The 15,869-nt window shown below is 37.5% G+C and overlaps 1 protein-coding gene across 1 annotated transcript in view; it reads left to right on the top strand.

The window, feature by feature from the left end:
• The window catches only part of LOC103808226 (beta-1,3-glucosyltransferase-like), a gene marked incomplete at both ends in the record, with an annotated part of 30,983 nt that extends 19,105 nt beyond the window's left edge, over nt 1-11,878 (top strand). The window contains 5 exons of the mRNA XM_009080998.1: nt 3,594-3,705; nt 5,775-5,911; nt 7,205-7,268; nt 10,739-10,870; nt 11,809-11,878. Of these exons, the coding sequence (XP_009079246.1) occupies nt 3,594-3,705; nt 5,775-5,911; nt 7,205-7,268; nt 10,739-10,870; nt 11,809-11,878 (515 nt within the window). The remainder of the gene's footprint in view (nt 1-3,593; nt 3,706-5,774; nt 5,912-7,204; nt 7,269-10,738; nt 10,871-11,808) is intronic.
• Between the last annotated feature and the right edge of the window lie 3,991 nt (nt 11,879-15,869).

Here is a 15,869-nt window from a genome sequence, read left to right as displayed (position 1 = left end):
TCTATTTGGTCTCCAGTTCTCACTGTATGAAGTGTGAGGTATTTCAGAACTTTTGACCCTTCAGATTACTTGACTGAATGAAGTAGATAAATACTTTTTGAAAAATAGATAATAATACCTGTTTGAGTTTTCAATCTGTTATTGCTTATAGTGTTTGTAAGAGGTGGTATGCTTGTGTAGTGAGAGACTGTAGGTTTCACCATCTTTTTAGAAGCTCATATGGCAAATTTTCATCTTAGTATGATTAGAGAAGATAGGTAGTCTCAAATTTCTTTTTAGCTTATGCAGATGGCTCTAAGGAAACATGCTGCATTTACATGGTAGTATCTTGCAAACTGTCAGGAAGCAGTGATTCTTGTTTTAGAAAGTCCTTAAGCTCCATGGTACTGAAGGCTGTCTTTTGCCTGAAGCTTGCATTTGAAATCAGTGCCAGGGGCTCTTCAGCCTCTTCAGGCTTAGTTTAGTTAATGTAATTTATTAGACTTACTCTGGGGGAAGTTTTTGCATCAGAGTGGTTGCAGGACAGGATTTTTTTCCTTCTGCTTTCCATTGCTTTCTGTGTATATAGAAACAGGAAAATCGTGCTTGTGTAGTAGCTGCTTTTAACATGTATGTAAACTGCGAAAAGTAGCAAAAGAGATTTGAAGTAAATTGTAAAACTGTAAGATGATGTTCCAACTATCAGTCTTGTCTTTTTTTTCCCTTCTTAGTTCCTGTTTCAATGACCTAGTGGTTCCTTTTCTGAATTATTTATGTCTCGGTGACAGGGTTTACAGCTACAGCTCCTACAGCAAAATGCAGAAGTAAAAATACAAATGCTCATTTGTGTGACAAAGCAGAAGAAAATTCTTCAGAAATCAGAAGAGGAATCTTAAGTAGAGGATTACTATCCTGAGATTTCTGGAATATGAATTCTCTGGTGTTTAGTGTTTGACTTACTGCTTTTGACAAACAAAGACATGGAGTAGTTTAGAAGCATGTTGATGTTACGAGGCTTGTGCTGTTTTGTTTTCTCAATGGACAAAAGAGCAATAAGGGAGTTCGGCCCATTCTGCAGCAGCTCATACCTGTGCTATAAGACACATTTGTCTCAGAAAGCTGCTTTCAGAAGAATGGCTTTCATCAGTTCTGTACTTGTCAGCATTTTTAAGGAGGCCTCTAAGCAGTTATGACAGTTCTTAATTTTTAGTTCTTGAGCATGGGTTAAGTTGGACAAAATATGTCATTTCAGAAGATGTAATTGTAAGACAGCAGTGTATGTGTTATGACACAGTACCTGTACTGTGTCCAGAAGGTCTGCTACATTTCTTCTTACTAACCATGTTCATTAAGTAGAGGAGAAATCCCTATTTTAAAATTATTACCCAAAACAGGATCTTGCCTGAGTCTCTCCAATGGCTCCTTGTAGTCTGAACTCCAAACTTGTATGCTATGAGGTCTACATGAGCCTCTCTGTAGGCCTTAAATACTTAGCCTTGAAAAATCATTGTTTGTCAATAAATAGATAGATGAAGAGATCATTCTTTTTGTGAACTTGTGTGCTGTATTCACAAGATGCAGTAGTTCTTTTTGTGGGGGTCATTTCCGTTTGCCCTTTGCCCACCTTCTTTTCGTGTAAATCCAGTCATTTCTCTCCTGAGCTTCTAACTGAGCACCGAATATGAGAGAAAAGCCTTCATTCTTCACAGGGCATTAAATACTGTACACATTTAAAAACACGAGGGTATCTGATACCCTCTGTGTACTTGTTTGGCAAGTTTTAGCGGGAAAGCTAGGAAGTGTTTTTTCCAGGTGATTATATCTCGTTTGTTTCAGTGTTGACTTGGCAGAGTATATGCTTTTGCGAACTAGAAGGATGAATGGGTCATGAGTTCTTTTGGCTATTGCAGTTTATCAGATTAAGTGTCTTAAGCAGAAGGTGGTGAATAATCAAATACTGTTGCAAGACACAGAGGAAAGGGAGCTTTGTAGGAAGATGACTGTCATGATTCAACCCCAGCCAGCAACTAAGCTCCATGCAGTTTCTCACTGACTCCTGGTGAGAAGGGGAAATAATGAGAAGGGTGAAAGGTAGAAAGCCCATGGATTGAGATAAAGACAGTTTGATAGGGAAGGCAAAAGCCAAGTAAAAAGCATAACAAGGAATGTATTCACCATTTCCTCTGGGCAGACAGGTGTGCAGCCATTGCTGGGAAAGGCAGAGCTCCATCACGTGTAATGGTTGCTTATGACGACACATGCCATCACTCTGAACATCCCCCCCTTGCCTCCTTCTTCCCCCAGCTTTATATGCTGAGCATGATGCTCTGTGGTATGGAATATCCCTTTGGGTCAGCTGTGTGTCCCCTTCTAACTCCCTGTGCACCCCCAGCCCACTCTCTGGTGGGGTGGGGTGAGAAGCAGAAAAGACCTTAACTCTATGCAAGCACTGCTCAATAGTAACAAAAACATCCCTGTGTTATCAGCACTATTTCCAGCACAGATCTAAAACACAGCCCCGTACCAGATACTGTGAAGAAAATTAACTCTACCCCAGCCTAAGCCAGACTTGTCCCAAATGTAAAAAGACTGAACTAGTTTAACACCTGGCAACTATCTGGTGCTTCCAGCATGTAATTAAAATACCTGCAGAGGCAGGTATCATATTTTCTAGCATATGTATTTCTTAGGTAGTGGGTTGGGCTTTTTGAGTGTTTTTTAGGGTTTTTTTAGGCACATACCATTCCCTAAAACATAAATGATCCTGTCACCCTTTTTTACTTGCTTTTGCTGAATTACATTTCTGCTGTTTCTTTTCATTGTGGATTTTATCAGTAGACAAAGCAAACTCTGATTTTATAGGTACTAGTTTTCTTATCTCTTTCCTCAGATGATTTGTTTAACTGAGTCAACGTAAAAGCCATGCAAAAGAAACTGAACAAATAAAGATTGTGGGGCTTTTTCCACTAGGATGTAATTAATGAATAAGGCTTTGATTTGATAAGTGGTGGTAGAATTAAGCTGGGGAGAACAAGGAATGACATTTTCTAAAGGGGTCAGAAACCCTGTATTGAGATTATTGCTGTCTTTGAGGAAGGTAGGGGACTCCCTTCAATCTGTAGTTTCACTCTACTGGAAAAGCTAATGAAATTTCTAGGTTGGGAATAATCAGTATCAAACAGCTGTGAGAAAAACTGTCATGAGGCATTTTCATGGTTGTTGCGGTGCTGTTAGATGCCTAATGGTGTGGCTCCTTGGAAGGAAGTTACAGTACAGAGGGGCAGGTGACTTAAACTGCTATCTATAAACTTCTGAATTCATAGCTGACCATTAGACCTGTAATACCTGTACATTTCTGAGTTGACATTCTTATGTGTCTCTGTTCCCTTCGTTCTTAAGTAACTGATGCTTTATAAATAGGTAACAGCAGAGTCATTGTCTTTATTCATTCACTGTAGTCCTTTGATATGTAATTCTAAATTAGTAGTAAGATTTTCTGTTTCTGTGTAAATGAATAATTGATTTCAAAGTACTTATATTTGGGGTATGTGCCTTGAATCTGTGGTTTTGTTCATAAGCCACTTTATTAGTAAAATGTTCGTTTCTTTTTTTAGCTTCTCTGTTACCTATGGCAGGAACTCCTCATGGATTTTCTTCTGTGAAGAAGACACAAGAATACAAGTTGTAAAGCTGCTAGCAACACTTGGAAGATTCGACAGTTCTAAGGTGAAATACAAATTTAGATATTTTACTTTCTTTTGAAGGTGGTGGGTTTTCCCAGACATTGGAGAAGATACATCCAAACAGTTTGAAATAGGGGTATAGATTTCTGTTGCTGAGGCTGAGACTGAGCCAGGATAGTTAACATGAAGCAATACAAACACTTATCTAGCTATTGAAGAACTGCTAAAACTGAGTAGAGAAACAATTCCTTCAGTGGGTAGCCTGAAAATGATGTAACATCAGTAAAAAAGATGAATGTAGTCTGCTGTGTGGTTCCTCTCTTTCATTTTTTCTCTCTGTCATTAGTTCTGATTATCATCAGACAGAATGACTGATGTCAGTTCAACTCTGATCTAATATAGTAGGGTATTTCATTTGCATTCTGTTTCTGAACTGTCTTGGTGATAGGTTTTCTGTACCTGCTGGAAAAGAAATGACACCAAAAGACTTACAGAGCAAAAGAAAAGTGCAGTCACCAAGGAACAAAGTAAATTTGGCAGTGCAACTGACATGAAAGGTGTTAATATTTAGAATTTTCAGTGTTCAGAAAAAAAATCACCTTGGTATCAGTCCTTTGCCTGGAATAAAAGAAGCATAAATCTTTGTGAAAGATGTTTTGTCTATGTATTTAACTCTGCCTCAGGACTCACTTTAGCATATTTACCTCTTTTGCAGGCATGTGGCCTGGTTGTATTTTCTCACAATGCTTTTCTAAAAGATAATAATAATTCAGAGATCTTACCTTCTTAAACACTTGGTCTTCAAAATGGCTGACTGAAGAGATTCAGGCCTTTGTATGTCCATTGGTTTTTTTTCCTGTTTCTGAAACACCTACTCCTAATTTATGTTCTCATTTTTATTCTAGGAACGTTTTTATTCTAGATGCTACCCCTATGCCAGTTTTAGTCTCTCCTTTGAGTTATGTACACATTCTATTACCATAACACATTGTTCCAACCTGCATTAAAAAGAAAATAAAATGTTTTGCTTTTGTACATAATAACTATCATCATAACGTAACAGTCCATACCTTATTCCTTATATACAGTAGTCCATCAGTCACAAAATTTAAGATGAGTTTGGCCAGAATGGGCTCATTCATTATTCATTTTAAAATGTCAGTAGTCTGATAATAAAAAGCGGGTACACATTAATCTTGATAAAAGGTCTACAACAGGCATATGAACAGTTGATTAACCTGCAGCTTTTCAGTCTGGAAATTAGTAACAGAACTACTGAGACTGACAGGAATGTAATACGGAGTGAAAACAGGTGTGTCAAAGCCTCATAAGACAATGACCTGCATTGATAACCAAGGACATTATTGATTGCAGTAAAACTGAAAAACAGGAGTGTCGTTTTTGCATAAAGACCTCAAGGCAAGCACTCAGATGCTCAATTATATCTGAACATCAGGAAAAACTTTTATTGTGCAGATGACTGAGCATTAACCCAAGTTGCCCGAAGAGTCTGTGGAGTCTCTGTCCTTGGAGATAACTCACAAGCCATTTGGACATGATCCTGAGCATCCTGCTTTATAGGGGAACCTGCATAGCCAGGGGAAGTTAGACCAGGTGATCCCAAAAGGCCCCTTCTAACTTCAACCCCTCTGTGACTCTGTGTTTCAACAGCAGATTGATTCAACCTGTGCTTTCATAGTGGAAGATGGCAGCAAGGTTAAACCAAATTGTACGAGCCACTCCTCTCTCTGTTGTCCTAACAGGATGATAGACTGTAGCCCCAAAGATATCTGGAATGAGTAAGCCAAGTTGATGGGCAACAATGACTTAGTAGCTGTTGGTATGTAAAGGGTATAAAAGGTTTGTCTAAAGAAACAAGTGGAATCTAGGGCACATGCTGGAGTTTGAAAACATAGCCTGTGTTTGAATTCAGAGAATTACCTTTAGTTTCATTTCTTACCAAGTGCAATTTTCGTCCAGATTATTTATTGTGAACAATATGCTTCCCTTGTTTTTATTTTCAGGTTTGCTTTATTCAGCATGAATGCAGTCGTCATCTTCACTAAAAGGATGCTGTAGATGAACAAAATTGTTTCCTATATTCCTTTACAGGAGTGGTTTTTAGGTAAAGCATTATATGATGAAGAATCTACAATAATTCACCACTATGCCTTTGCTGAAAATCCTACAGTCTTTAAATTTCCTGATTTTGCTGCTGGTTGGGCACTTAGCATTCCGCTTGTTAACAAGTAAGAATTGAATTTTTAATCACTTCCTGTTTATTGATAGTAATTAAGAATGTGTAATTTATACAGTTTTCTAGATGCTAGTCAATATTATTTTAATGAGTTCCAATTTCACAGGGATTAATATTTTCCGTAAAAGATGTAGATGTTCCTGCAGTACCTTTGAAGATCTCTTGCAGATCATATAGATATGCAGTGTCAAATTTTAATGTTCAGCTGTCTTTGAATTGAAGCTGCTGATTGCAGCTTGGGATGTACTCAACCAGTGCAGGCTGGCTGTTTATAGCTTTGACTTCAGAGCCTCCACTGAGCTTTTGCTGCTGCCACCTGCATTATCAGCATCCATGCCCATGCATGTAAGTCTGCTTTGAGGTGCACAGGAAGACATTCAACCAGGCACAGTAATGTGTCACTAGCTCTGGTCATGCCTGCATAGACTTGTGCTCCCGCTATAAATTTATGCAGAAAATACTCCTGTGATAAATTTCCATTTCTTCATTATTCTACACATTCTAAGCATAGTTATGATAAACACTTAGGAATTCATTAGTAGACAAGGGTACAGAAATATGTTTCTGTGCCATTGCTGTTTGTGTGATTTATCTTCCTTCACTCTGCCTATGTCAGCTAGTTAATAGTTGTCCAGTACTACCTTTTCAACTAGTTCAATACCATATCTTGTAATTAAAAAAACATATTCTCAACCAGACAGTGGTTTTATTCCTGGATCTTAGAGTGACTGCATTGCCCTCTAGAAGTGTTTGTCATGCTGTAGAGACAAACTAGATATTTCAGGTTAGATGCTTTCAAATGGGATTTGAAAAGTTCATAGATTTCAGAAGTTGTATGCATCTTACTAAAGCGAAGATTGGCATTTTCATAATTTGGAAGTGCCTAAATGCTATGCTTTGGGATACACAAAAAGATAATACTGTCTGAAGTTTGAGATGCTGATCAATACTGAGCTTCAAATGCACTGCTGCTTTTAATCTGTTGAAAATATTAAACCAGACTCTCTATCTGCTCCAGATAAGAACTTTCTTCTTGGGCTTGAAGACTGTATCAAAATGTGTGTGCTGACAGTCAATATTAAAATCATGACACTCTGCTCAGCTGAAAAAAAAATAATATGATAAATATAAGTTGCTTCTTGAGGCAGTAAACACAGAAATGTGGTTTATTGCTTTTCCCCTTAAAAGATGGTCAGTAATACCAGCCACACTTTCCTGCATACATTAATAATAGATTTTTTAATATGTTTCTTAAAAATAAATTTGTTCCTCTTTAATTGTATAGGCTTGCAAAGAAGCTGAAGACTGAACCACTCAAGTCAGACTTTACAATAGATTTAAAGCATGAGGTAAGCAGTGGTGTGATGAAATAAAAAAAATTGCCTCGGAGTTATGTATTTGAATGGTGTTAAATCAAAATGGAAATAAGAGACTTTCCTTAAATACTGCTAAAAACTTTGACTGCAATGGCACATTTGATTTCTTTCTCTTCCTATATAATATTGTAATACTTTAAAACTACTCATTAATAAAATTGTGCTCATAGATGAATGCATATGTGGTTGTAATACAGGAAGGTATCCTCTAAGGCTTGCACTGTAGGGAAGGAAGGAGACACTTAATTCACGAAGCATAAGCTGCAGTGACCAGTATCTCAGATACTAGCCAGTCTCACTCACTTGCTAAATCAAACTCTCAGAGCTAAATATGATGGAGTTCGCATTAAACAGTCTGAGGAATCTAACTGTTGTGCAAGCAATCAATGCTGCAACTTGCAGCACGAAAATGTTGGGTTTTTTGTCTCTGGTTTGCAAGAGTTTCAATAGGGAGGCACTAGGTAATTCAGACACAAAGTGAATTGACTGAGATGAGCATTAGACGAAAGAAGTGGAGGGAGATCTGGAACAGTATCAGTGCTACTTTTTCTGAAGCTTTTTTTATTTTTTCTGTATTCAAAATGTTTGTACAGCCCAGGGTTTTGTACTGTCAGCAAAGTGAACTTTGAACCAGGATAAAAGAGATGGATGAATGTGGAATGAGATTGCTGATTTAGTCCTGTATTCAATATGATACTGAATTAGTTTTTAATTATTTTAAAACTCCTGAAAGTTGGCTAGTTCTTTTGCATACTTTCTCCTTCTTGACTGATGTATTTCACAAAAGCAGTTGGAGCACTCTCAGCTTTCACTTTGCTGCATAAAACAAGACAACATGCTGCTCCTTTCCTCTTGTTAGCTTTTCTAAATGCAGAACCTTGGGCTTCCCTTTATAAATTTTTTTTTGCACGACAAAGTCATTCATCTATTCCAATCTACCTCAGCACTGACAAAGTCTCTAAACGTAGTGTCAAAAAAAAATCATTTAGAGACATAACTTTCATGTGCCACAGATTGCTTAATGAAAAACAGTTGATCACTCGACTGGCAAAATTACTTCCATCCGCTTCTTATTCTGTTAGCAGGTCCTTGCATATGTTTCATTTCAAATTTATTGCCATTGATAACCTACTTCAGCCCTGTAGTTACTCTTTCTGCACAGTCTCATGTCTCCCTAGAGACAGTTTCATTCCCCCTCATTTATTTTACAAATCACCATCTTCTTAAATAATTTTTATCTCAACATCCTTCTTGTGTGAATCGAGATTGACAACAAATCAAAGGATACAATCTGTTATCTTTAATGATTGTGGGTAATGTTTAAGTTTATGAAGGATGATAAAGGTTTCAAGAAATATTTTAGTTTGACAGAGTCCTAATAACATACGCCTCCAGTCTTTGGTGTTTTACTGTGCTCTGTATCCCTTTTTTTAATTTTTCTTTTCCTTTTCCCATATTAATTTTGAAGTCCCTAGTTCTTATAACCATAACATTTGTATCACTTGCCTGTCTTGCAGATGTAATAAAGGTTTTTTGTCATGCTGCTGCTCATTTGTAGGTTGTTTTTGAGACTTTTTGTTACTATACAATATATAGCGTATTTCCTAATGCTTATGCAAAGCTGGAACTGACTGTTGGATTTTTTCGTACATCTAACTTTAGATTTGAACTAGAACTAAGACTGTTTTTCTTTTCATTGTAAATCCATTTCCATTGTTTTAATAACAATGTATCATCCTGTACTATAACCCAAAAATGGCACTCTGCCCTCACTTCTGAAATGAAGTAGCTTCATACCAGTTTAAGGCTTTCTATTGAAGTTTTTATTTTTCAGTGGGAAATTTTAGCACTTTTTGCATTTGCATAAAGAAATCATGTTAATTTACAATTGTGAAACATATTTTATGCTGCAAGAGCATTGCTTCTTTGTTGGTCATGTGATAGACACTGAGTAGCTGAATTCTGAACTAATACAGGGATGACTCGTTCAAGGGATCAGGGGCACAAGTATTGATGTGTTCTCCTCTATCCATTCAGTTTCAGGGAATGATGAAGGAAGAAACAGGAAGAGCCATCAGACCAATATCCAGCTCTGAGCCTGGTGTTACCAGTAGAATTTTGGGGTTTTGATCATGGGTTAGTTTACATGACAGCAGGGCTGCTAGTGACAGACAGGGTCTCAGAGGGGGAAAAGGATCTTTGCCCAGAAGTTAGCAGGGGTCATTGAGAGCTTTAAACTAGACTTGGAGGGGGAAAGGGATAAAACTAAGTTCACTAGAAATAAACCCAAGGGCACCGCACCAGTGTTTGAGGGGAATAAATGAGGCCCTTCAGTCTGCTGTGGAGGTGGAGGATAGAGATCCATGTGACAGCAGTGACACAAGGGTTATTCTTGATGTGTTAGAAACCATGGAAGCTTCTGAGAGTGGTCACATAGGAACTGGGGCTTTTCCTCCCCAGAAAGTGGCAGGATCAATAGTCCAACTGCAGTTAATTACTCCAATGCGTACAGCATGGGCAACAAAGAGGAGGGGCTGGAAGTCATGATGCAGCAGGGAAACTGTGATACAGTTGCCATCACAGGAACATGATGACTTGCACAACTGGAGTGCTGCAATGAGTGGCATTCCCTCTAATTTCCGGAAATGGCTACACATTGTAGTTGGGATGAGACCTGAATGAGGTGGACCGGAAAAGCATAGAATTACTGAATGGCTTGGGTTGGAAGGATCATCTAGTTCCAAGCCCCCTGCCGTGGACAGGGATGTCAAAAATAATCAACTCTGACTTAGAAGTCTCTGACTAGTTTCGTTATTTGGACTTGTCTGGTCCATACTTAATGCTCTTGGTTCTTCCTGAACACAGGGGACAAGGAAATATTATGCCCTTTAATAATAGCATGATGATCTCATTTACTAAAAGTGGAGTTGAATTCTGGCCCTGGGGCAGAATAGGTAAAGCTATAATTTCCTAAGTAAGCATAAAACAGTGAAAAGGAGACTCATTTTTCATTGCTTTTGGTGTGTACCGGGTATGGTCCCATATTCCAGTGAAACACTTCACTTGTTTTCCATGCAAGAGTCATTGGGAATATATTTAAATAGCACCAGAAACAGGAGCTAGAACCCAAGACTGATTTTGCTCCCTTGGAGAAGTCTCATTCCCCCTGTAAGTTCCAGCTGAGTTAGATAGAAGCAAACCTAGAACACAGATCTCCTACATCTTGAGTATATGTTCAAACATAGCAAAAATACTACTTTTTGGCTCTAAAAACGTGAGCGAGAAGTAAGGCATCAAACTGCTTAATCAGCTGAGGGACAGATCTTCTACAGCGTCCCATATATTTTACTTTTCTTGTTAAGCGTGTCCTGTAATATGATTTGTTTGCCCTGAGAATTTTTATCCAGTTTAATTACTGATAGAAATATTTTTTATTTTGTTAGATTGCCCTGTACATTTGGCAGAAAGGGGAAGGGCCACATCTTACTCCAGTGCCTGAGTTCTGCACAGATGATATGAACTCATATAAGGTTGATAATTGTGCAACAACTTTCAGTAATTTTCTGCCACTTTGTGTAAGTACCGTATTTTAAATACTATGACTTCAGAAATCTCAGAACTTAAAAAAATATTTTTCAATAAGCTAAAAAACCCCCAACAAAGTAGTTTGTTCTGGCATTTATGTATATTTGGATATGCTTTCAGCCTTCCATGGCACAGGATATTTCCTGGCCATTAATATTGCATCTGCTTTAACTGGTCTTTCTAGCACAATGTTTGATCAGCACATGGTCTGAGAAGTAGTTTTCCTTACACTTCTGTGAGGTACTGAAGTATAGATGAACTTTTTTCACAGTTGGAAATCTAAACCTTGTTGAGGCTAAAGATAAAATGTAATAAAGTATTTGGTGCCTTAAAGCACAACCCATGTCTTCCACCTCTAGGAGGATACATATATGACATTATGAGTTAAGTGCTGCTAGAGGCCAAGAAGTGTTCCATGCTTCCAGGAGAGCAGAATTCTAGATGTCATAAAGGATAACAGATAAAAGTGGTCAAATGATTTATTGCAGTTGAGGAAATGCAAAGATTTCTAGTGTGTAGCATTTAAGTTAACTTTGGCTGAATATTGTACAATTCAGCATGTTCTCAGGGTGATTGATTTCAAAGAAACTAAGAAAACATTCTGTTTCAGATTAATCATTCTTAGTTCAACAAGTTCTTCTACTCGTTCTTTTTTATAGTGATAGGTATTTTAGTTCACAGTGGAGTATTACATCAATGGAAGAAGTATTTCAGTAATGTTATTTCAGGAATTTTAAGTGACCAGTGACTTTGTTTTCAAGAGAGAAAAATGGGCTTTCTCATGTGTTACTGGTACACTATTCTGCTACATGTGCTATACAATGAAAAGGTGGTTTATGCCTTATTATGTGTATGGACATTATATCCTATAAAATATTACAGGTAGAGTCTGCACTGAAAAAGATTAATTTTTGCTCTCTTCATATAGGGAGAGCCAGTGAAAAAGGAAGATGTTTTTGTTGCTGTAAAAACGTGTCAAAAATTTCATGGGGACAGAAGTAAGTTGTTGGCTGGTCAAGTTAGGAGTTCTATGCAGTTTATGAAATGAATATTTAAAAACCAAGCTGATATATGCTGTGTCACTCTTGGGACTAAATGTTTGAAAAATCAACTAGGAAACAGGAAAGTTTCAGAATTGTAACAGCTTATTCTTTACATAGAATTTTGTTTTGTTGCTCAGAGTCCTCAAAAGTGCTGTGAAATGTTTAAGATGAAAAGTTGTGGTTATTCAATGTTTCATCATTAGTGATTGCTGGTAAAACACTTGAAATGAATATCTAAATTAAAATATGCATAAGGTTAGCTTATACTGTTGTAAATTGGAACTGTTGCAATATTAATATAGCAGCTATTAATATCCTTCAGTGAGTTTCCCCCAGGTAATTGGTTCACTTCTATTGTTTGTACTAGCAGGAGCAATTGTGCAGCTCCATGGTGGCTGATTTGGAAATCTGAACAAGCTGAAAAGTCCCTTATCTCCTCCTTCCTTTTGTCTTGCCCTCTTCTCTAATAAAAGATTGAGCAGCTTATGCTGTCATATTGCTTCTAACTGTTGTCACACTATGCAATTCAGTGAGCACGTGTGTTTTATAATACTTGGAGTGGGAAATTTTGGCTCATGTAGAAGTCTGATCATCATTAGTACTTCATCCAAGCTGTGGCCCAGATCAAGAGTTTCCCAAGCATGTAACACTATAACATGTTTCACCTGAAAACTGTAGTGTTACACAAGTGATGGTAGTCACCATGAAAGCATGACGGTGTAAGCATGCTAAAAGCAGCAAAGAAACCTAGCACAGCCAAAAAGGGTACATGCAGTGAGCATTAACTTCCTGCTCAGTGGCACAGCAAATAAAGACAGACACACTCAGCTTCAGCTAATACACAGCAATGCTCAGTTAAGTTGAGGTAGATTAAGTCTTAGCAAAACTTGGAAGGAAAAATTCTGAATCCTCTGATTTAACAGAAGACGCTCTAATTACTTGGTGCCACCTACCAGTCCATTCTAGTTTACTTTTAGATATTTTGTTAATAAGGAAATTCAGGAATAGATTTATTTCCGTGAATTTACTTGAATTTTGTGTGCTCTTTAATAGTTCAGGTACATAATATTGTTACCACCAGGCTTAGTTTGTTCATAAGCATAATTTAAAGTGATTATAATCGGAAAAAACTTTGAAAATGAGGTAATGGTTGGCAGTTGTACCAGATTTTAGGATCATTTTTGCCACACCTGTTGTCAGAGGGCAAGATGAAAGCTCTTTTCTTAACTAAGTCTAGTTAAAAATGGATGGGTTTTTTGCATAGTATGATTTATGCTTTTTTTTTTCTTCTTCTTAATGCTGCTGCACTTGATGAAGGCACATGTGTAGTGTTAGGCTGTCTTTAAAGTAGCTTTTGACAAAACAAAATTGACTGTCCTGTAATTGGAGTTCACTGAAGAGTTATCCTTTCTGGATCCATGTTTATTTTCTTACATCAAAATTTAAAAAAGAAAAAGAATAAAGAAACCCTAGAAAGTCAGAAAATAAAATAAGGCATCAAAAGATAGCATAAACATCCTTCAAGAAACACTTGTTGAAGACTGAGGAAAATTCTTGAACTTTCCTCACAGCTTCCAGTGTTATGCAATAGAGGATAATCTTACTCAAGATTTTGAAAGATTAATGGATGCCAGCTTCAGAGAGCTCTTTTTACCTGGTAAGTCATTCTTTATTGTATGCCAAAAACTACATTAGTGCAACACTGAGGCTTGGAAATCAATGTGCTTTTAAAAGCAGCTAAATTTTACTTCAGGATTTGCTTCAGATAAACTCTCCTTCTGACACATACCATGTCTAGTTATAAAAGGAATTTTCAAGAGTGCAAGCATGCATCAGGGTTCTAGAAATAGCACAAATAAAATGTAATTAAGAGCTTAGAGCTGACCTTCTATAAATATCTTCAGTGCGGAATGAAAACTCCAGTGTGAACAAAAGTATTAATACATATTGATAAATATTTGCATCGGTAGCTAGTCCAAAATTTCATAGAGTTGTTTTTTCTTTGGAAGACACAAGTTGTTAGCAGTTGCAAGGTATTGTGGGATTCAATTTACAGTAGACATTAGCCTGGATGGTGACACTTCCATCAAGACAAGCAAGGAAAAGAGAAAGGCACTTAAGCTAGTAGTTTCAGTGAACTGTTTATCATTTATACAAAGGAGAAGGGACTCCACTGAAGCAATTGAGAGGCTAAATCTGCAATAGCAAATATTCCTATATGTTAAGGCACTCTGCTGAGTTTCAAGTCCTTGGTTGGAGAAAAGTAAAGAAACTGTTACGGGTGCATCTCTTCTGCCAGGTGAAGGTTGGACACTTTTGTGTATCTGTGATGCTTCTGTTCTGGGGCCTTTTTTTCTCAAACCTTTCTGGGTTTTTTTTTCTTCTGAGAAATATTCTAAAATAGAACATTTCTGCAAAATAATAAAATAATTTCGTGCCTACTTGTTTTTCTAATGTACTTGAAAAGTTTACATGGCATTCTCTGCCAATTAATGCCTGATTATACAGTGTTACATATGTAATGTGAGGTTTTTTATTACGCTGACGGTAGAGTTAATTAATTGTGAAATTTCTAGCTTTGCATTCAAAACTGCTGTGAAGTTGTATGAATGTGTTTTTTCTGTACATAATTCCCTTTGGATTTTTTTTCACTGAAGTGATACTATCTCTTTTTTTCAACTACTAAAGCCTTTTGTCATGGTTTAACCCCAGCTAGCAACCAAGAACCACACAGCTGCTCCCACACTCCCCCACCAATGGCATGCAAGAGTGAATCAGAAGGGTGAAAGCTAGAAAACTCAGGGGTTGAGATAAAGACAGTTTAATAGAGAAAGCAAAAGCCACACACAAGCAAAGAAACAAGGAATTCGTTCACTGCTTCCCGCAGGCAGGAGGTGTTCAGCCATCTCCAGGAGAGCAGGGCCCATCACACGTAACGGTTCCTTGGGAAGACAGACACCATCACTCCAGATGTCCCCCCTTCCTCCTTCTTCCTCCCACCTTATACCAAGCATGATGTCATATGGTATGGAATATCCCTTTGGTCAGTTTGGGTCACCTGTCCCAGCTGTGTCTCCTCCCAAGCTCTCATACACCCCCAACTACCTTGCCAGCGTGGCAGTACGGAAAGCAGCAAAGGCCTTGACTCTGTGTAAGCTCTGGTCAGCAATAACTAAAACATCTTCGTGTTATCAACCCTGTATTCTGCACAAATCCTAAAGATAGCCCCATGGTAGCCACTCTGAAGAAAGTTAACTCCACTTCAGCTCAAACCAGCACACCTTTCCATTAGTGCATTGAGTTATTACTTTGTCTTAACGCTAAAATGACCCAAAAGGTAACTTATCCAACAGATTATTGGTCATTCAAGAATAATAAATCCTTCATCCCTGTCTGATCAGAGTAGAGGGAAGTGAACAAGTAGGTAGGCAGCGAGCATCAAATTAGGTGATAGATGATTCTAGCAAGGGGCTAAAATTAGTTGTTCACAAGCATCAGAGTTATATAGCAGCAAGAGGAAGTTACATAAATATTTCCTCTATTTAAAGTGCTAGCTGCTACCCATGAGACCTCCTGGATGGTGTCAGAGAATGTAAAGCTGAGAAATTTTGACAGCAGAATCCACAGTGTTTCAGAGGACTTTCTCATCTAGGGCCTGACCACTTCATTTTTGAGATGGAAAAGGGATCATTACTTTAATTTGATAATTTTCTTCCAAACATCCTGCATATGGTTAGCTTTTTATGTTACCCATAATTTATTCACTTCTGGATGTAATTTAAACATAGCATCATTATTAGAATTTTTTTGTGATCGGTTTCAAATGTTGATGTGAAATGGCAAACCAATAAGAAAATAGAACCTCCATGGGATTAAAATCAGTTGTATAGTATTTATAAATTTGTATTGTATAGTATTTATAAATTATGCAAATATTTTTATTTAT

Source organism: Acanthisitta chloris, unplaced genomic scaffold (assembly GCF_000695815.1).
Source record: "Acanthisitta chloris isolate BGI_N310 unplaced genomic scaffold, ASM69581v1 scaffold13070, whole genome shotgun sequence".
Lineage (NCBI taxonomy): Eukaryota > Metazoa > Chordata > Aves > Passeriformes > Acanthisittidae > Acanthisitta > Acanthisitta chloris.
The sequence above is the reverse complement of the archived record's forward strand: the minus strand, read 5'-3'. Positions and strand labels throughout refer to the sequence as shown.